Raw genomic sequence first — 21,966 nt, forward strand, 5'->3', positions numbered from 1 at the left:
CCTGTGTGGAGGTTGGGCTCCAGGACCTTTGTCTTGAGTGGTGAACGCCCAGCATGCAGCCAGCAGCACTAGCAGTGGGCACTTCCTTACGGAACACCTTTTGGGTCTGAGGCTGACAATTGTCCTGACTCTAATTCGGTAAGCTGTCAGGCCTGTGGGCTGCCAGCTGCCTTAGCTTTACCAAAAGGAGGCGGTTCATTCATTCTTTTACTGTGGATTGTCAGCTGAATAAAGCAGCCCACCACAGCCTGGGGGACAAAAGCTCTCCATTAGGATTACACTGCCAGGTTGGAGAATGGCCCTTTCAACGCTGTACAGCCTCAAATAGGGCCTGTACTCAGCCGACCACCTTTATGCAAATCCCTCCTCTTTGTCCAGAGGACCCCTCTGTGACAGAAGCCAGCTAAGCCTTTCTGGGCAGATAGGCTTTGTACAGGGCTGGGAGGGAGATCGCCCAGGTTAGGTGTTTCTAGGAGGAAAAGCAAATTAAAATGGTTTTGTTAATGCCATTGCTAATAAATTGAACATGGGCAAAACCTTCTTGAGCTTATGGTATTATTGAAGAAGAACAAATTATTCCTCAAATGGAATAAATTGAAGTGACGGAGTTCAGGAGTGCTGACATTGTTGTTCCTTGACATATGCAAAATATATTACATCTTTATCTGTTGTTTCCCCATAGCTCCCAGTTTCCTTTCTGATGTTGGGCCTCTTTGTTTTTGTCCGGAGTGGAGAAGCTGCTCCGTCCGAGCTCACTTCCTCACTTGCTTTGGCTCTCTTCTATCTCCTTGCTGTGGTTTACTCCCTCCAACCTTCTAATTAAATATTTCCAAGGTTTTATCTTCTCCTCCTCCTCAGTCACTCCCATAGGGCACTCTAGGTATTAGTTGAATTTTATATATTCTTTGTGCACATGTCTGATAGAATCATCGGCTCTCCAAGCTGGAAGAGATCTCTAAGTCATTTGTCCAACTCTGTCATGTCTATGTGGTCAAGTTGGCAATTCTTGTCAAATACAGTGGTACCTCAGTTTTCTAACGTAATCCATTCTGGAAGACCGTTTGAGTTCTGAAATGTTTGAAAACAGCCGACAGCTAGGCCTCAGGATCTTGCACTCAGTGGAAGCCATGTGACATGTTCAACTTCCGAGGTGTGTTTGAAAACCAAAGCATTTGCTTCCGGGCTTATGGCATTCGTAAACCGAAATGTTCGTCAACAGAGACGTTCGAAACCGAGGTACTACTGTACAGGGTGGGCTTTCCTGCATGTTTCACTGATGTATGAACATGCAAGAGAACCCAAAGCTGGTGAACTTTCTCTTCAGACTCCTCCATAACCGGGTTTCCCTTTAGTAAAGAACACCTCTGGCCTGTTGACCTTCAGCCATTTCAGCCACTGCTGCCCCTAGGCCCATAGTGGTAGTATCACATCTGTTTCTTAACTTACTAGTTGTCCCTTCTCATATCAGTTGGCTTCCTTCATAGCATCTCGAAATCCATCTTCTCTTGCAACTTTCTTTTCTTCCTTCTGCAACAACTACATTCGAAGCTCAAGCCTTAGCCTGTCTGCTTGAGCTTCCTGCGTCATCTTTCTCATAGTTGGTCTGATCTTATTAGTCCCTTGTCAGAAATTCTCAATAGTGCCCAGCTATCTTACGAATGAAATAAAAATGTTAATAGCTTCAGTTAGAGAACCCAGCCTGCCTGACCACATTGATTTTCCCATTTGATTCTTATACTTCTCAACATTCCAGCTACTCAATTTTTAGATAATTCTTATGACAGTTATGTAACTCTTCTTTGAAATAATAATAAAGATTATTTCTCTGTAGGTCCTTTAACTTTAAGGCCTAATGATGGTGACAACAGCAACCACAGCAGCCATTCAACAGCTGGCACACTCCCCAGCCCATAGTAGATAACTACTTGGGACGTGAATAACTGAATAAATAAATGGAAACACTTGAAATCACTGTAGACACCTTAATTTGCCCAGCAACCAGAAGTGTAGGACTTGATATCCCGAAAACAGAATTCTTGTTTCTTTGGTAACTTCCTATGGAGTCAAGTACAGTAATTCCTCAGTTAATGTTATCGATAGGTTGTGTAACTTGAAGTGAAACGATGTATAACAAAACCAATTTTGCCATAGACTATTGGTAAAACAAGAGTTAAGTTCCTATGAAACGACGTTGAACAAAATGATGTTATTCGAGGACCTGCTGTAGAGTAAACCTTAATAAATGTAGACTAAGAAAGGCCTAAAAATACTCCAATATAATCTGTAATATGTTCAGGTTCTTTACTCAAATTCAGTATTTTTCTGTTTATCGATGTGAATCATCCAGTATTATTTTCTTTGATTTGTTTCACAAAGTGGTTCTCAATATTTTAAACTGAAAATGAACTGAAGACAGAAAACTTACCTATCAGATTCTTGAATAAATGATTCACTAAGATCTCTTTAAATGGCTCACTTAAAATATACCTTTATGTAAAAAGAGATGGCTATCTACATATTAAGTCATCTACATTTTTTTTACATCTTTTTCTATGTCTTAGATCTTTTTTTTTTTTTTTAAATAAATCCTAAGGTCTCTGGATAAAGAGCAAGCCTTGTCACAGTCCTCAACCAGATGAATGTGATTTATTCCTTACACTTTTACAGGCTAAATTCATACAGCCATGTGTTGTAGAAAGGAATTAACCCTGTTCCATGAACTTAGGGGAAAGACTGATAACATATGACTTTCATATAATGCCAAGTAGGGCAGGTGCCATCAAGGGTATAAGAAAAAGGATCAGAAAAGGCTTCATGGAGAAGGTGCTTTGGGAAATTTGCCTTGAATGATAGATATGGCTTCAATCAGTAAAGATATGGGGAATGGCATTCTAGGCAGGAAGCCTATCACAAGCAAAGGCTGGATAGGGGGAATGAAGAATGTGTGTCTGGGTAATGGTGAGTGCTTCCTGGAATTCAGAAGACAGGGGCAGTGGTGCAGCTGAAAAGGTGAGTTGTGTCATACTGTAGAGGGCCTTGGCTGACAGACTGAAACAGTTTTAGTATGAGTGATGCTTAAAAGCTGCAAAGAGGAGAACATGTGACCATGATATGAGAACACAGTCAATAAATATTTGTTGAGTAATTACAAATTGAACCTCTATATTCTCTCTTTACTAACATGATCTTATCTGCAATGAGGTGAGATAGAATCAGCTTGGTAAACTAAATGAAACCCAAACTTATCTAAATAGATGGACTCCAAAGTCCACATCACCACTCTTGCTTGCTTCCTAACGGTAACAAGTGACAAATCCTGTCAAAGGATCTTTCTTGAGGTTAGAACTGTACCAAAAAAGTAGTTCTGGATGCCGGTCACCGGCGGAATAAGCATCACGCATGAATGCCACCACAGGCACCCAGCTGGGTTCTTTCAGATGCTCTTGGGCTAAAGTGAACTGAGGTCATCTGTTGAGGAATGGCCCTGATTCCCTCAGTGGATGCTTTTGAGCTTTTACACTGTGCCAGGTGCTGGGGACAGGGAATAATGAGACCAGATTTAGGCCTTGTGCTCATGCTCCAGTCGGGGAGACAGACAAGGGCTTGATAGTGATCAGGCATCCTAGAAATTGACAAGTGCCCTGAGAGAGTGGTAGACAATGAGCTCTAGAGGGCTCATGGAGGAGGAATCTGAGGAAACATGCACGAGAGAGCCTTCTACATGATTCTGGAAAATCTTGGAAAAATGATATTTTGGGGGGACCAAACCCATATATCCAGATCCCCAGATACTTTCAGGTCTCATAGATACTATGACAAATGTTTGTCAAGCATCAGAAACAGATTTCTATTTGGGGACCATGCTATTTGGCTTCAGCCTTGGTACCACCCAGATATATTGTACGAGGATTGTGTGCCACTCAGAGAAAGTCCGAACACTCCCTGCCTAATGCGAAGCAAGTTCATAGCACCTGTTAGAAGAAATTCATGAACATCAAGATTCACTTCTCTATCTATAAATCAAATTAAGGATTACACGTGAAAGGTTTGTTGTTGTTGTTCTTTGTTTTAATTGCACAAAAAGGAGAGTTCGTGTAGAGGCAGACCTTAATATCATCTCTAGGACTTGTATCAAGGCCGCTGGACAAGACAGCATCAGAAAGCTCAGCCCCTTTGGTCAAGTAGGCTGCCTCGGTGATTGAAAGGGGCTAGAATTAGGAGTTTATGGAAATTTGACCTCATGCAGAAGCTAGAAGCACTTTGAGAACATTCTCGAGTGAGGAGCAATCCTAGTTTCTCCGCCTCCTAGCATTGCTATGAGAATCAGCGCTATATGGAAAAGTCAGTTCTAACCTGCAAAGTCTTGGTAGTTATAAAGGGTTCTCTTATCTTCATTTTAAATGTGCAGTTACATGATCATTAACTTATGTTTCTAGAAGGGCTAGTGTGATCTAGAAACATCTGTTTCTTTATAGGTCATCTGGATATACTTACTATTACATTGTCCACGGACAACACTCATCATTTTCTTCATTTTCCTTCTTGGGTAAGAACATTTTTTATCTTTTAGACTTTTCTTTTATACATTTATATTTTACTGTGTATTTGTAATCTAATGGAGGTAAGAATCCACTGGGTTTTGAAACTGATCGGTAAGTTGTACGTTATTGGGGGAAATCTAAGTAATAAGCTGCATTTTAAAATAATAATAATAACACCTGATTTAGTCAACAGTTCATATAATCAAGACATACTCAGGTTTAAAGCATGGGTCAAGATGTAACATCATTCAAATAGTCACACTCTACTCTTAACACTTGTGAATTAAATACATGTGGAATTGTGTAGCACAAATAATAAAAATATCTGTTTACAGATTTCCTTGATTTTCACCAGTTACAGATTCAAAATGTAAATTATATTTTACCTTAAGAGATTCTGTTTGGTCACTCTAAATATAGCACTCTACCTTGTAGATCCATCCATGTTGTCAAAAATCGCAAGGTTGCCTTCTTTTTTTATTTTTGCACAATGTTCCATTGTGTGTGTGCATGTGTGTGTGTGTGTGTGTGTGTGTGTGTGTGTATATATATATATATATATATATATGATGTTCTTTATCTATTCATCTATCAATGGACATCTAGGTTGCTTCCATATCCATACAAAATAATTTTTAAAAGTCAGCATCTGTTTATATTGCGTATGAGGTCGATCTAATGTGGACAGTGTCATACCAACTGTTTATCTTATGAGCCAGTAAAGGCTCACGAGTAAAGAGCTTCCAAGTTTAAAATAAGCCTCTTAGTTGTGGTATATCTTGGTCATTTTTATAAAATGTTTGAATTGGGTGAGTGACTAGAATAACCTTTAGTTTCTATAAATTTTAATATACTGTGCAATAAAGTTTTACCACCACATGAGTAATAATGGAGGAGTTTGTAAAATTTATGCAGTTCTGTAGCATCCCTGTCGAGGATAAGTTATTACTAAGGAGTGAAGGAATAACTCTGTAAGGAGCCTAAAAGCCATAGGTGTTTTAGGGAGGGGCATACTGAAATAGACAGGAGAGTAGCATGGGGATAATCTTGATTCACCTCGAATTTTTTACGTAACCATTTGCAAATTCCAATGTTTTAACCAATATGAAAGCATGGCTACTTCATTTATTCACTTACTCGTTGAGTAGCAATTTGGGGGCAAAAGTGACGATGGGAGGTCCAGGGAAGATGTGCAGGCAAGAAAGAGGTTCTTGATTAGCCACTCAGTTTAAAAGCAGGATGGATCTGGCAGCCTGGAGTGTCCCCCGCAAGTCCCCACCTGTGTCCTTGGCCTATCCTTATACTCCACTGTCACAGCCTGTTCATGCGCAGTTTGCAAGTGCATCCAGGGCATCTAGGCCTGTGTGGACAGGGGCTACCCACCACCAGCAGGACATTTTCCTCGGGCTGGTGGTTCCTTGCACAGAAAAAAGGGAAGAAAGAAAAAAAGAAAGAAAGAAAGATCTTCTCTTCTGGAATTTTGGAGGCTATACTTTAGTGCTTTACATTAGTTTTATTGGTAGACAAGATTACACATTTTGGTTTACCTCATTACCTCAGTACATTGAAATCGAAGTTCTGTTGAAATATAATAGATCAAAAAAGTTTTTCTCAGAAACTCATAGACACAGACAATAGTTTAGTGGTTGCCAGAGGGTAAGGGGGGCGGGGGGTGGGGGGTGGGAGATGAGGGTAAGGGGGATCGAATATATGGTGATGGAAGGAGAACTGACTCTGGGTGATGAACACACAATGGGATTTATAGATGATGTAATACAGAATTGTACACCTGAAATCTATGTAATTTTACTAACAATTGTCACCCCAATAAATTTAATTAAAAAAAAAAAAAAGTTTTTCTTTGATAATGGTTTTGTCTCCTCTCCCCTCCTCTCCTCTGTAGCAGTTTCAGGTCTAATTTTTCTGTGGTCCTAAGAATGACAGCCTGAGCTTTCCACTAGCCAGGGAACACTGAACTTCACTGTGGCAGAGTTCAGGGGGTTGCATTTAAGAAAAAATATGATTTCCTTAGCCTGGGTTCTTGCCTGCAACGTATAACATGAGATTCCGGCTTCTGTGCCTTTGTTCGTGTGTTCCCTCTGTGCTCCTCTATTCTTTCCTCTCAGCTTTCAGAGCACTTTATGTGAATTAAGTTTTACCAATTTTGATCTTGTATTCTAGTTAGTTATCTATACGGTTGGTGCAAAAGTAATCACAGTTTTTGCAATTGTTTTTAACCTTTTAAACTGCAATTACTTTTGCACCAACCTCTTTACAAGTCTGAACTCTCAAAGGGCAGTCCATATTAACTCCGTGTCTTTATCCCCGTGAGTCCACATTTAGAAAATGACTCTCAAATGTCAAATGGATTTGACTTACACACAGACAATACTTGCCTTTCTCCGTCTGACTTATTTCACCTAGCACAATGCCCTCCAGGTCCATCCATGTGATTTCCAGTGACAGGATTTTCTTCTTTTTCATGGCTGAATAGCATTCCATGCGGGCGGGAAATGGGAGTAAACAGCACCTGTCACACAGGGCTGTTGTGAGAATTAAATGGTGGTATTTGAAATACACAGGACCTCGCTTGTATGTAGTAAGTTCCATACATGTGGATGATTATGGCTCTATCTCTCCTCAACCTCTCCCAGCTGGACTCCTCGGGTCTTCGAACCCAGTGCTTCTCAAAGGTTTGTGTGCATAGGTATTCCCTAGGGCTCTTGTACTGTGACAGTTGTGATTCAGCAGGTCTGGGCAGGCCGAGAATTTGCTTCTGGGTAAGACCAATCCTGCTGGGCTGGGGACCACACTTTAAATAGCAGAAGTCTAATTGATATCCCTTCTTACAGCCTCAACTTCTTTCTAACCATGTAATCCACCCCAAGGTGATCTTTATAAAAAGCACTATCAATGATATCTTTGTAAAATACCAATTCAGGTCATAGCACTTCCAAGTGTCCCCGTGGGGCACTAGGGGAGATCAAGTTCTCACTTCTCCTCAACCTGACATTCGAAGCTCTTTGCTTCTAACCCCAACCTACCTTCCTACGTGTTCTTGGTTTCAGGCACACTGTGCTGCTTGCTGGGCAGGCCATCCACTTTGTTTTTGTTTTTGTTTTGCATTTTTTAATTGTCATGGTAAAGTATACATGACATAAAATTTACAATTTTGGCCATTTTTTATTTTTATTTTATTAAATTTATTGGGGTGACAATGGTTAGTAAAATTACATAGATTTCAGGTGTACAATTCTGTATTACATCATCTATAAATCCCATTGTGTGTTCACCACCCAGAGTCAGTTCTCCTTCCATCACCATATATTCAATCCCCCTTACCCTCATCTCCCACCGATAAAGAAGTTGTGGTATATATACACCATGGAATACTATTCGGCGGTAAGAAAAGATGATATAGGAACATTTGTGACAACATGGATGGATCTTGAGAGAGTAATGCTGAGCGAAATAAGTCAGACAGAAAAAGCAGAGAACCATGTAATTTTGACCATTTTTAAACATACAATTGAGCGGCGGTAAGTGTCACAGTGCTGTGCAACCATCACCCCTCTCCATCTCCAAACTTTTTCATCATCCCAAACTGAAACTGTCTCCGTTAAATAACATCTCCCCAATTCCCCCTCCCTCATGCCCCTGGTTACTATTTCTCTTTCTGTCTGTTATCATACATGGTTTAAAAATATTTATTGAGGCCTTACTTCATATCTGACAGTAGGCTGGGCACTTGGCTATTTATTATTTCAGTGAATCTTCCTAACAGCCCTCTGTAATGGTGCTCTGAATATTCTCCTTTTATAGATGAGGAAACTGGGGCCCAGAAAGGTCAAACAACTTGCCTGAGTTCACACACTAGGAAGAAGTCAGGACAGTTTGATGTCACCATACCGTTATGTTCCACTTGCTCAGGCTGTTTTCTGCCTGCTATGTCCTTGCCTCCACTCACCAGTTGAGGACTTCTGAATCCATTACGCGGTTATCTGAGATGCCACCTGCTGTGAAGTTTCTAGTCTAGTAGTGACGATCCCTTGCCTTGAATCAGTGGATTTATGTAAGTGTCATTGTCCCCAGGGAGCCTGTGTGCCGCCAAGGTGTAGAGGGGACAGGCATTGAATAAACTGCTGAAATTTCAGAACTGGCAAGACTATGGAAGGGTTTTATAGAAGATCGAGAGACTTAATTGGAATAAGACTAGGATTAGGGTTTAATTTAATCCTAATGGATTAATGGATTGCTGATCTCTTTCAGGGCCAGATTCACTTTTTACTGTGCCCTGTAGAAACTGGAAATATTTGGCCATAATGTTGAAGGTTGTAAGAAAACTTTTGCTTCTTAGTATTCCTTATTGCCTCAGGCTAAGAGAACATGCCATGCAGAATTCCCCAAAATGTGAAACCAATAAGAGATAACACTTTTAGATCTGACTTTGTTTTTCTGCAGATCTGGGTTTGCCTTTTGCCCCCCCCTCCCTTTTATGGCCTGTCTGTCTTTTTCAGAACAGGATTAGGTGGGTGAGAAGTGTTCAGCAACCTTTGCCTGCTCATCAGCATTTTTCCAGGTAGAATTCAGTGCTTCTTCATTTATCCACTCACCAAACATTTATTCAGCATGCATTTTCTGCCAGGAATAGTTTTGGGTGCTGGCAATACAACAATGGACACAAGTGACCTGACTCTGTCTTCAGAAGGGACCACAGAATGGGCACAGAATGAGCCTCAGCTTTGGTCTAGGAAAGAGTGGACATGTACCTGTGTAGGCGTGTGTACTCCTGTGCAAATGGGCTCATTTCCTTCGTTGCCTGGATTCCCCACTACCTCACCCAGGCCAGGGCCTATGCCTGTGAAGTGAGAGCTTGCTCAAAGAACTCAAGTTTGAGAAAAGAAAGGCCACTCACTAGGGATACCTCAAAGGAATCAGGAAGCCTGGTCCTGCTTCTGAATCTCTTTTGGAGCATGACTTTGCCACTTGCCCTTCCTGGCTCATTTGGTATGATACATGGTATACATGTTACAGAGTCCAGCTGAGGTTAATTTCTATTCTTGATTTTATCCCTTGGGAACTTATGTTTCCTTAAGATGGATGAGTAACAGATGAAATACAGTCTTATGAGTTATACTTTTTTGAAGAAAGTTTTGATGGAAAATAAATTGGAAAATTCTACTGACTTGGTTGATATATTTGTGCCATGCACATTTAACATTATTTTATTGTTTAGATAAGAACTTTAAGTATTTCATTATTTCTCACTGATGAAATATCTTTAATAAACCTGATATGAGTAAGAGAAGGTGGCTTCATTCAAATTGATGAAGCATGCTGTCATGCATTTCCCCCTATAAACCTAAAAAAAATTTCCAGAGTCATATTGAGATTTGAAAGACCACTTTCCTGGATCACTTGTTTATCAAAAATTGTGTGTGTGTGTGTGTGTGTGTGTGTCTGTATAAAAAACGTGTTGATCCCTGATAATGCACAGCAACTTTTGTAACTACAAATATATGGCATGACTATCTTCCACAATGGCATTTAAAATACTTTGAGGTTTTGCTTTAACGTAAACAAATATCATAACCAGAGTAATAGCCAAAGATGTATTCACCTCTACATTCTGCTTTTTTTTTCAGACCCTTTCTGGTTTTCTTTAAAATTCTATATAAACATTTTAAATGTTGCTTACATGAGCCAAACACTTTCTGGACATTATTGCACTGTGGAGGCCACAGGGCTTTCCTTCTCTGTCAGTCTGGCTGAATAGGGAGGACACTCTGATCTGCAGAACACCTTTCTGGCTGCTGCTGAAATAGCACTAAATCTGCCCAATAGCTCATTAGGCCTCCCAGTGACTTCCTGGAATTCAGGCAGCCCCACAGAGAGGGCAGTTGTTCCTGGTTGCAAAGCACTAACTAGTTTACTTCAGCATCTTCAGATGTGGAAGGGTGAAGATGTGCTCTTTCTTACTCTCTCTGAACCAGAGTATTTTTCATGACTGCATTTGGTATCACCAGAAACTACCAGTGACATTTGCAACTGAATTGTCTCCAGTTATGGCAGGCCCTCCTCTTCTTCCGTGGCTCTTCCTGTGGTCCTTTTAATACCCTTGCTCTTTCCCCTCCTCAAATGTATTCCAGCCCCTTGACTGCTGTACTTTTTTTCTTAGTGAACCTCTCCCATCCCTGCCCACAACTTCTTGACTTAGTTCATCTTTACATGATAGTTCAAAACTTCAACTACTTTTTCTGGCCAATATCCTTAGTGCGTCTTGCCCTGCTTTGTGCAAGGGCAGTCTGATCTCCTCCCTCCTCCATTCCTACACGTGGGCTGCTGAGTGCTGCTGGCGATAAATGTCGCTTCTGTGCAGCTCAGTACTGCTGCAGGGTCAGGCTGTTCTACCGCATGTTGCCGATGACAAGGGACATGCATTAGATGTCTGGATGCAGACCTGAGATACTCCTTTCTCATGACATGTTAGGTTTACCCAGCTGGCCCACTGCATGGAGACTGATCTCCTCAGGGTTCTCTCATTCTTGCCACGACAAGTGGCATCAAGACTAACTATTACATTGTTTTGTACACCTGAAACTAATGAAAAGAAAAAAAGAAACCACTCTGTAGTGCCATTTTTTGGCCATTGCTTTTCTCTCTGAGAAGAATCCATCTTCCTCCAGTCCTTTACATTTTGTGCTGCAGTTAATATTAATGTCTCTAATTAAAGCTACAATTTATTCTGTGGCTACTCTGCGCCAGACACCATGCTATCCACTTTGTGTACAGTAACTTAAGTCTCACAAAAACCTCGACATGTGAGTATTAAAACCCAGATTTTACAGTTGGGACCCTTGAGACTCATAAAGGCGAAGGAACTCACCAAAGGTCACGCAATTATAAAGAGGTAGAGTTGGAATTTGAACCCAGGTCCAGTTGATTCCGAAGCCCAGATTCTTCACTGTTCGACACTGGCTCCTATATTACTTTTGAGAGGTGACATTCTGTCACACATACTGATTATAGTAAACTTTAAAAATGCAAAACAATATTTTTAATCACCCATAGTCCTATCACCCAAAGACATATCTGAATGTGTTTTTTTCCCCTAGTCCTGTTTTCTACATAGTATTTTATTTATTCATTTGTGTATCATGTTTTACATGATTGGGCTGAAACAGCATATACAATATTGTAATCTTCTTTTTAAGCTAATATTATAACAAGTATTTCTTTATAATACAGATCCTTTACAGACATGCTTTTCAGAGGCCTCTATTGATTAAAAAACAAAACAGACCAAAAAAATAACCACACAAAAAAACGTGAAAGATCCACTGGGGAGTGTTACAAACCCTGAGACTTTCCATGAAATAAGAAATGTAATCTCCAGAGAGAGGATAAGGGAAGCTTGGACCCCTAGTCCTGGCCAAATGGTACTCTTTTTCAAACTGAAGAATGCAGTAAGTATAGACATTTCACATGGAACTTCAACTTTGTAAATCCTCATGCAGAAAAGGCAGAAGTTGATAAGTCCAAGTATTTATCTGAATTTGTAGAGAATTTGTTAGAAAGGTCATCCGCCCCCAGATATATAAGTGAATTCCTTAAATTACAATGTGGTAGTCTTTATTCTAAGACTTCTACAACCCCAGGTCTGCAACCAGAGAAAGTCATAATCTTTCTTCTCTGTTCCTGCTCTGCCTATATTCTCCTCTTCCCTAGCTGCAGAGTGTAATGACTCAGATTATTTAATGCAGTCGAGGGATGATGGCAGATTGAACAACTGGGGCCTGAGTCCTGGAGTAGTCCTCAGGAATAGTCCTCAACAGTGTTCACTTGATTCTAAATCAGGATTAAACCTTTAGTATAATTTAGTTCTGAACTATTTGTACTGGGAGCTGATGGCACATGTTATGTGTGTCATGTAGGCCCCAGATATGGCTCCTGAAAATGTTTTAAGAACATTAGCAGCAGAAACCCAGATTTGATCTGCAAGTCACTTGTCTTCATAGAAGATTGATATCTCCATGGAGCCTGAACAGAAAACTAATTTGGTTCTGGTAGTTTTGAGACTGAGAGATTCAGAGTGAAGTTTCCTTTAACTGTGGATCTAATCTCAACTGAACACTGATGACTTATGTTGTCGTAATTACCACACTAGAAAGTATCTGCATGAGCGACTCTCAAGCAGAGAGACAGTGATTAATTACACAAATCAGTTCATGTTATAGTCTCATAATCTATCTTGTGAACTAAATATATACATATACATGTCCACACACCAGAAAATTGAAAGTGAATGGGAACAACAACCCCCCTTTGCCTCCCCCAAAGAAGAAAGCTTTGCAAGCATGACCTTCTTGAGCTTCATGTTATATTTCAGTAATAAAATTTGATGAGATCTAAGATTTTTCCCATCGATTTGGGTAAAAGGCACTCAGTGCATAACTGTGCTCTTCTGAACAGATTAATTATTACTTTGAATAGGAAGGCTGGCCACTCTTGGCCTGAGAACTTATTTTTAAAATAAATCTTGCTTTTGGAAAAAAAAAAAGCTTTTTATTTACTTTAAGTGTGTTTTTCCAGGACCCATCAGCTCCAAGTCAAGTAGTTGTTTCAATCTAGTTGTGGAGGGCGCAGCTTGCAGGGGCCCATGTGGGGATTGAACCGGCAACCTTGTTGTTAACAGCACCACGCTCTAACCAACTGAGCTAACTGGCTGCCCCAGCCTGAGAACTTTTAATTAGCCTTATTTTGTTTTTAGTCTTTGCATGTTCTTTCACTGGTATAAGTTTACAAGTCTTTGATTTAGAATGGATTATTGAATGGAAAAGACTCAAAGTGTATTAACAGTTATATGTCTGTGCATTTCTTGTCTAAGGAGAGTGGTCAGATATATAGCAGAGCTACCATAGATGTTGTTAGAAATATCAAAGACATATAAAGCATGGCTCCTGTAATTAAAGAGCTTGCAAACCAGCTGTGTTGCCTCAATACACAGAAAGGGCTATATTATTAAAAAACACCAACATCTCTCTCTCCCCCTCTCTCTCTTTCTGGTAGAAACTTCAAAATTATAATGCGGCTTTTGTCATAAATCAAATTTCAACTTATGCGCAGATCTGTTCCTTTTTAATGCAGTATTTTATTTATTCTGTCCATTAACAACTAATATCTGAGAGCATTTACAGTACTAATGGAACTTAATCTAAAAGAAGTTCAGCTTACATTTTTAAAAGTGTTTTAATACCAGGTATTCATAATGAGAGATAATTATGATCAAAATTATTATGTCAAAAACTTATAATAAATGTTTCATGTTAGTCTACATACAATTCAGTTTTTGGTGTAAAGTTCTTTGGCTGTAAGAAAGAACATTTGGTTTACTTCACTAATAGAAATATCTCTTAATGCTGGGATGGCCTCTTCTTGGTATTTTTTCTGATATTGACTTTTAGCATAGTTATCTGTGATTGTATTAACAGAGTTGAGTGCAGAGGTACTCATCATGTTTATTCCAAATAAGAGTACATAACCAATTACTACAGTAATGAGGAGGTAAGCAATGCAGCGGCCCAACACTTTTGAGGCCGATAGGAGCTTAAGCCTAAGGAGTTTCGCCAAGACTCAGGAATAAAAGCCCACACAAGATACAGTATGAAGCTAAATTGAGAGCTTAAGAAAAGAACAAAGCCATAAATTGCTCTTTCTGGCAATGGTGATGGTGAATTTTCCACTATTTTCCCTGTGGCTTTAGACAATCTCAGCACTGAGCGCAAGCACCCACCCAGGAAACCTGAGCTAAAGGCCGAGTGGAGATAGCATCCCCTGCTGAACTGAAGGCTCACAGCGACCCTTTTCTGGTGGGATCTCTAGAGCACTGGGGCTGGCTGTCACTCGCTGGCTGCCACAGGATCTGTTCCTTAGTGGGTTTCCTCTGTTCCAATATACCTATGTTTTGGGATAAACACAACCTACATCATGTTTCCTCGAAAATAAGACCTAGCCAGACAGTCAGCTTTAATGTGTCTTTAGGAGCAAAAATTAGTATAAGACACGGTAGCATAGCATAGCACAGCACAGCACAGCACAGCACAGCACAGCACAGCACAGCACAGCACAGCACAGCATAGCATATATCATATCATAAAGACCAGGTCTTATAGTAAAATAAGACTGGGTCTTACATTAATTTTTGCTCCCAAAGATGCATTAGAGCTGATGGTCTGGCTAGGTCTTATTTTGGGGGAAACACAGTCTTTCCTTTTATATGCTTCAAGAAAGACATTATTTTGTGTAATGTTTTTGGTACATTTTTGTTAAATTAACTAGTAAGCACTGTATATTTGCTTTTCTCTATGAAGAAGCCTATAAATGTTATTTAAGAATATAACAGGTGATTTAAATAATTTGATATAACTTTTCTTGATGGAAATATATAACGCCATAAATATATAATGCAATTTGAATAAATTGTATTATATTATTGAAGTTTTTAGAATTAAAATTTATTTTTCATAATCATTCAGTTAGAAATATTGTCGTTTCCTTTATTTAAACCTTTTTCAAAGGTTGATTCTTTGACCCCCAGAATATTTAGAAGTATGTTATTGAATTTCCAAACATTTGGGGATTTTTCCAGCTATTTATTTATTTGTTATTGATTTATAATTTAATGCTGTTTTGATTAGAGAACATAATCTGTATGATTTTAATTGTTTAAATTCACTGAAACTGGTTTTATGGCCCAGCAATTTTGAATCCTTATGGCAGTTATATTCAGAATGACATCATATAGAATGAGCCGTGTGTATCGTAGGGTTGCTGGGCACAGTACACTGTAAACGAACGAGACTATTTGTGTTGGCGGTGTAGTAAGTCCTCAGTCTGCTTAGGTATTTTCTTGCTTACTTGCTCTATTGATTACTGATAGAGGAGTGTTGAACTCACCAACTATAATCGTGGGTTTGTGGATTTCTTCTTTCAGTTCTTAACTTCATTTTGAAGCTTTATAATTAGATGTATACCTGTTTAGGTTTGTTGTGTCTTCTTGATTGACTCCTTTATCATTATGAAAGCTTCCTCTTTTTTCCTGGTACTGTTCCTTACCTGGAGTCTACCTTGTCTGATATTAATTAGCAACTCAAAAGTCTAAAGGGTTTTATATGATCTTTTTGCTCTTGATTTCTAGTTCAATTGTATTAGGGCCAGAGCATACGGTCTGTATGATGCTATTATTTGGTATGTGTTGATCTGTTTTACTGCCTACAATGGCCTCGCTGTTTTTCGTGTTCTGAAATTTCACTCTGATATTTCTAGATGTGGTTGTATTTTCATTTATTCAGATTGGGTCACATTTTCCATGTGACCCAATGGAAAACAAATTTCAGTTATTAGCTCTTTACTGCTTGTCTTCTGTTCTTGGTATTCTCTTCATCTGAAACTCCTATTAGGTACATATTAGGTCTTCTCATTCTTCATGTTTCATAACCTCTTATTTCATATTTTTCATTTCATTATCTCTCTGTAAAAGTAATATGGTAAATTTTCTCATATTGTATTCCATTTACTAATTTTCTTATCTGGTGTGTCTTAATACAATGCTTATTCCCTCTTTTTGAGGGATTAATTAAGCCCTCAAATTAAATTCATTGACTATGTCTTTATTTACACAATTTCTCTTGTTTTCAGTTTCATCTATTTTGTCTTTATTATTTTTAAACTCAATTGTTTTATAATGGTTCTCAGATATTTTAGTTATTGGACGTTCTTGGGGGTCTCATACTGCTGTGTGTGTGTGTGTGTGTGTGTGTGTGTGTGTGTGTGTGTGTCCCAATTCTGGCATATGGTGGATTGTTTCTTTCTAATTTTGGATGTGGACTCGTCTTCAGTGGTGCCTTCTCTGTGGAAATTCTGTGGAACCTGGCTTGAGAGAGAATGTCTCCAGAATGGATTTTTCTTTGTTTTTCCTGGAACCCTAAGGTTGATTCAGTCTAATAGCGTCCTTTTTTTCCCGTATGCTGAGACACAGAAACTTCTTTTTATTTCTTTGTTGGTGGGATGATTTTTAAATGAAATTGTAGCCTCTGAAAGTCTTGGCTATACATAGGGAGGAGATTTCAGTTTCATTTCCTTGCTTGGATCCTCCTTCACTCAAGAAGGCCTTAATCCCCAAGCTCCTTTGTTCCATAGCTATGCATCCCGTTCCCCACAACTGCACGGGCTGGTATACTAACTGGCTTTGGTTCCCAATGTCTTCCCTGTGTTTGACCTCTGAGCTTCCCCTTTACTTTCTTGAGAGCATTTAAAGGACGTTTGCTATATTTTAACTGTTTTTTCTTGTTTAACACATATGTATTTGAATGTCATTGATTTCTACCTTGAGGTGATATGTGAGTCTAATTATACAGTTCAAAGCCGGGGACTCTGGTGATTTCAGGGCCATTTTTTGTATGCCCAGGATTTCTATGATATTGACAATAAATGCAGACTTTGTGTATTGTGTCGTGGTATATATGAAGCTTTCAACCCACATCTGTGTTTCATTAAGTGCTCTTGAAGTTAGTGGAAGTTAAAAGAATTTAAAAGTATGGTATTAAACCTACAAATATTAGGTTGGTGCATCAGTAATTGCGGTTTAAGAGGTTAAGAATAATTGCAAAAACCGCAATTACTTTTGCACTAACATAATACTTGACTTTTGGATTAAGTTTTGTAACTTCACAGAATGTTGTGCCTTTTTCAAATAAATTCATTTGCAGTGTTATGACAGATATTCATTTGGGAATCACACAATAAATAAGTCTTCAACATCTACATAACGTCTGAGAGGGTTATTGGTACTTAATGAAATTCTCTCTCTAAAAGAAATAGACAATCCTTGAGGGAAAGGTGCTATGCAATTGCAAATTTTGGTTAGTCTTATTGCTTTACTGTGATACATCATAGACTGATTTCTTAGTAAAATGTTGCTCTACTTTGATTTCAGAAATCTTTGTTACCTCACTGAAAAATGGACGAAGATAACAAAGAAAAGGACGAGAGGTATGAATTCATAACTGACTGATATTTCTGTCAAAGCCCTCTTGCCCCGTCCTCTGTTCCCATTTCACACCTAGCAAAATCCTGCTTCCTTGGGGAGGCCTGACTCACTCAGGGAAATTGGGTTTCTCCAGTGGGTTTTCCATAACCCCTAGCCCTAACTCTATTATAATACTCAGTGCATTACTTATGTACCTGAAATCTCCCTCATCAAATTGTGTCCTCCATGCCTTGCACAATGGCCTGTTTTGAGGCTTTGGCTTGCCTTGGGCTTAAATTCATTTATGTTTGAGAAGATAAATTACCTTATTTTTTCAGTTCAAGTATCAGAAGTAAATCCCAGTGCACTAATCAAAATGTTTTTGTCAAACATTTTCAATATGATCTATGTTTTTAAAAATTTTATTAAATTTATTGGGGTGACATTGGTAAATGACATGTTTCAAGTGTACAGTTCTATAATATGTCATCTGTATATTGCATTGTGTGCTCTCCACCCAGTCAGTTCTCCTTCCATCACCATATATTTGACCCCTTTATTCTTTTCTATGATCTATGTTTTTTCAAAGGTAAAAGAAAAAGATCTCAATTAGCATTTTATTGCTCAGCCTTCTCTCTGAAGAGCAATGACTTTGTGAGAACCTCTTGAGTAATTATAGATCATTTAGAAAGAATTTTCTTTAATCAGAAGTACTCTTGTAAAAGCAGGTAAGACCATATGGTAGAACAAAGACCCACTATTAAATGGAAATTAATCTAGACTTAATTTATTTTGTATAATTCTTAGGCCAGTGTGCTAGCCACTGTGCTGGGCTTTGCAGTGGGAGACATAAAGATAGATCTAGTCTCTACCCTCAAGGTAGATGAGATTGGCTTTCATTTCCTTGTTTTAATATTGACAGTTATTGTTATCCTATGAGTGATCAAGGGACAGGACTTTTGTTCAAATGTTGACTTTAACATCTCCCTCTCTCTTTCCTTATGTATCCCTAGCCATTGTTCTACTATCTGAATTTCCAGCCCTACCCTTACCATTAATAACCTTGTTTATTTTTGTCAATTAGGAATGTACCTTACATGAATGAAACTAAAAAGGAAGACTCAGTTGACGTCTTCTTCACTGAACTGCATGCTTTGCTGCAAGCTCATGGTTATGCTCTAACAGAAGAGAAAGCTGACAAATTGCAGAGCACTTATGCTCTTGCACAGGAGGAGAAAGGTTTGATCTGACCATCGCAACTTACCCTTACAGTGTTTTGATTAGCCATATTGAAAATTAGCTGTCGATGGGACAGCTGGGTCTCTCCCTTTACTTCAGACATTTTTGGGAGGGATTAATGACTAAAGGATCTCCTGAAGCACCTTCTAATACACACATATATTTAGTTTCTCTCCATCCATAAGTTTATGGTTGATGCTGAAAATATTATTGAGGTTCATGCAAAAGTGGGACAAAGAAATGAAAATTAATAGAAGTATACTGGGCAATAATAATGCAAATTTCTATATCTTAGGCACTTGAAGGCGTATGGTGAATGTTGCTAAGGGAAACATGGTGCCGAGGGTGTAAAATAGTACTTACAATATTTAAGTATGTTTAACTCAAAACACCTGAGTAGGTTATGCCCATAAGCCTATGATCATGCTGCAAAAATCTCTTATCTTAAAAAATTATTTCCTTGACCCCATGATACTTCTGTGCCCTATTTCTGTATCCCCTTTACAGCAAATGTTTTTGCAATGATTATATAGACCATGTCTCCACTGTCTCATGCCCCATTCATTCCTCAACCCACTTCCCTGAGGCTGGAACAAACTACCACTCCAGTACAACTACTCTCATCAGGAATAACAGTGACCTCCACGTTGCTGAATTCGTTGGTCCCTTACACGTCCTCATCTTTCTTGACTTTTGAAAAATATTGGACAGGTGACCACTCCCTGCTTTTTGAAGCACTTTTCTCTTTGGCCTCCAGAATAGCACACTCACCTGGTTTCCCTCCTAGCTCATTTCTCTCTCTTTCCCATTCTCTCTCTGCATCCCCTACTTTCCCTTTCAGTTTCTAAACATGGGTGTGCCCCAGGGCTCAGTCCTTGGACCTTTTGTCTTCTGTATCTAACCTAATTTCCCAGGCAATCTCATCCAGTCCCTTAATTTGAAGTGCTACCTGGATGTCAGTGACCCTCTCTTTCTAAATCTATCTCTAGCCCTGGCCTTCTACCTGAGTTCCATAGTTGAGAATCATACTCATGATTCATCTAGTGAGATAATTTCTTATGTAACTTCTTCACTTGGATATCTAATAGGAAAGTTAACATGGCCAAAAGGAACCCTTGATTCCTCTGCATGCCATTGGCTCTCACACCCCTACCCCAGTCTCCCTATTTCTGTAACTGGTACTACTAATCATTCTTCTATCTGCTTGGAGCTAAAAATCTAGAAGTCATTCTTGTGTCCTCCATTTCTCTCACCCCATCACCCAATCCATCAGCAATTCCTTTTTAAATTTTTTAGAAACCTTTTATTTATTTAAGTGTGTTTCTCCAGGACCCATCAGCTCCAAGTCACATAGTGGTTCCAATCTAGTTGTGGAGGGCGCAGCTCACAGTGGCCCATGTAGTTATTGAACCGGTGACCTTGTTGTTAAGAGTACTGCACTCTAACCAACTGAGCTAACTGGCCAGGGGCATCAGCAAATCATTTTGGCTTTACCTCTAAACTATATCTCAAATCCATTCACTTCTCTCCATTTCCATAGCCTTGATGTACCGACCTAATCCAGTCCACCATCACCTGTTAACTTTTGAGGACGCTTACTAGCTAGACTCTCTGCTTCCACCCTTGCTCTTCAATTTGATGTATTTTCCACAAACAGCCATAGTGAGGTTTTAAAAGCATATTGTCACTTTCCTGCTTAAAAGAATTCTCCTTATCATATACCCTATGTGATCTGGCCCTGCCTATCTCTCAGACTTCATTTCCTACACTCTATTCCTTGCTCACCTTACTGTAGCCCTTTTGACCTCTTGTCTGTTATTTAAATAGGCCAAATTCTTTCCTGGTTCACTTTGTACTTACTGTTTCCTCTGCCTGAAATGCTTTGATTCCAGGCCTTCACATGGCTGTCTTCCTGTCATTCAGACCCTGGCTCAGATGTTACCTTCTCAGTAAGGCTTTCCGGATGACTCAGTCATTATTGCACTTAAAGATGTGTGAAATTATCGGTTCCATCGCCTATGTGTTGATTATCTGTCTTCCCCGCCCCCTGACCAGTCTATAAGATACAAAAGACAGTCACCTTATTTATCTTGTTCACACTGTATCCTGAGCCTCTAAGAGAGTAAGATACATAGTAGGAGCTCAGTAAATATTAGTTAAATAAATGAACAAATAAGATTCAGTTTAACAGGACTCATTGGGTCTCTATTGTGAATTAAGTACTATGCTGGACACTGGAGTTTTAGTGAAGAATTGGCTATGATACCCATCCTAGAAACAAAACAAGTTCTTGGGTAATAGTAAGGTAGAAAAGCCCTTTATGATCGATTGATAAAATACATTGGTTTTCTTTCCTTCTAAATATGTGGACTCTCTTCTGTCTTTTTTATTAAGAAGGAGTACAGGAGATGAAAGTCACTGGATAGAGCTGAAAGTCAGTGGGGAAATAACTCCAGAAATCAGCTATGCGAGAGTGTCATGGGTTGTTTCCTGCATTTGAGGAACTATGACCAGAACTGAATTTCCAGGCTGGGATAGTGGTCAGGAACACTGATCTTGAGGCAGTTGTGCAATTGGCGAGGATTATTTTTCATATTATTCCTACTTCTCATGCAGTTACATATCGTCTTTTCATTCCCTCTTTTGCGAGGGTTCTGGGACTCTTCTGCTCATGCTTGGCCTCCTTCTTATCCAAATGTACTCATAGGAAAGGATCTGAGACTCATACCTACTAAGGAAGCAAGTGCTGCTATCAGAATTACCCTTGTCTGGCGATTTAACATTTTTAATAGGGATCAAAATTGTATGCCACGGGTCTCTAACTTTTCTGTGAGAAGAAACGAGCGTTTATTGACATGTATTATAATAACTGGAGAGTAGAGGGCTGTTTTAATGAAGTCCCTGAGTTAGTGAGGTTAATGGAGTAAGTACGATGGGAGAGGGGCCGGACATTGATAGCAAAGGCTCTGAGTAAGCACAGGAGCAGAAACACTGCTCATTGGGAAAACCAGAAAACCTTGAAGAACGGAGAAGGATGAAGGGGAGACAGAACAGTGTCAACAGCTTTGAAGAGATACAAGATGAGGCTTAGAGATTTTCTAGTGAAGGGCCCTTGCTAAAAGCTTAACTATTAGATGAAACTAAATCATGGGATTCCTA

At 39.2% G+C, this 21,966-nt stretch overlaps 1 protein-coding gene and 1 pseudogene across 1 annotated transcript in view; one reads left to right on the forward strand and one right to left on the reverse strand.

The window, feature by feature from the left end:
- Positions 1 to 21,966, forward strand: part of PASD1 (PAS domain containing repressor 1) — an 85,245-nt gene that overhangs the window by 9,212 nt on the left and 54,067 nt on the right. The window contains exons 2-3 of the mRNA XM_074323419.1: positions 17,536 to 17,591; positions 18,653 to 18,807. Of these exons, the coding sequence (XP_074179520.1) occupies positions 17,560 to 17,591; positions 18,653 to 18,807 (187 nt within the window). The 5' untranslated portion in view covers positions 17,536 to 17,559. The remainder of the gene's footprint in view (positions 1 to 17,535; positions 17,592 to 18,652; positions 18,808 to 21,966) is intronic.
- On the reverse strand, positions 13,884 to 14,530 carry LOC109434370 (phosphatidylinositol N-acetylglucosaminyltransferase subunit P; annotated as a pseudogene).

The sequence above is a fragment of the Rhinolophus sinicus genome, chromosome X (genome assembly GCF_036562045.2).
Source record: "Rhinolophus sinicus isolate RSC01 chromosome X, ASM3656204v1, whole genome shotgun sequence".
NCBI lineage: Eukaryota > Metazoa > Chordata > Mammalia > Chiroptera > Rhinolophidae > Rhinolophus > Rhinolophus sinicus.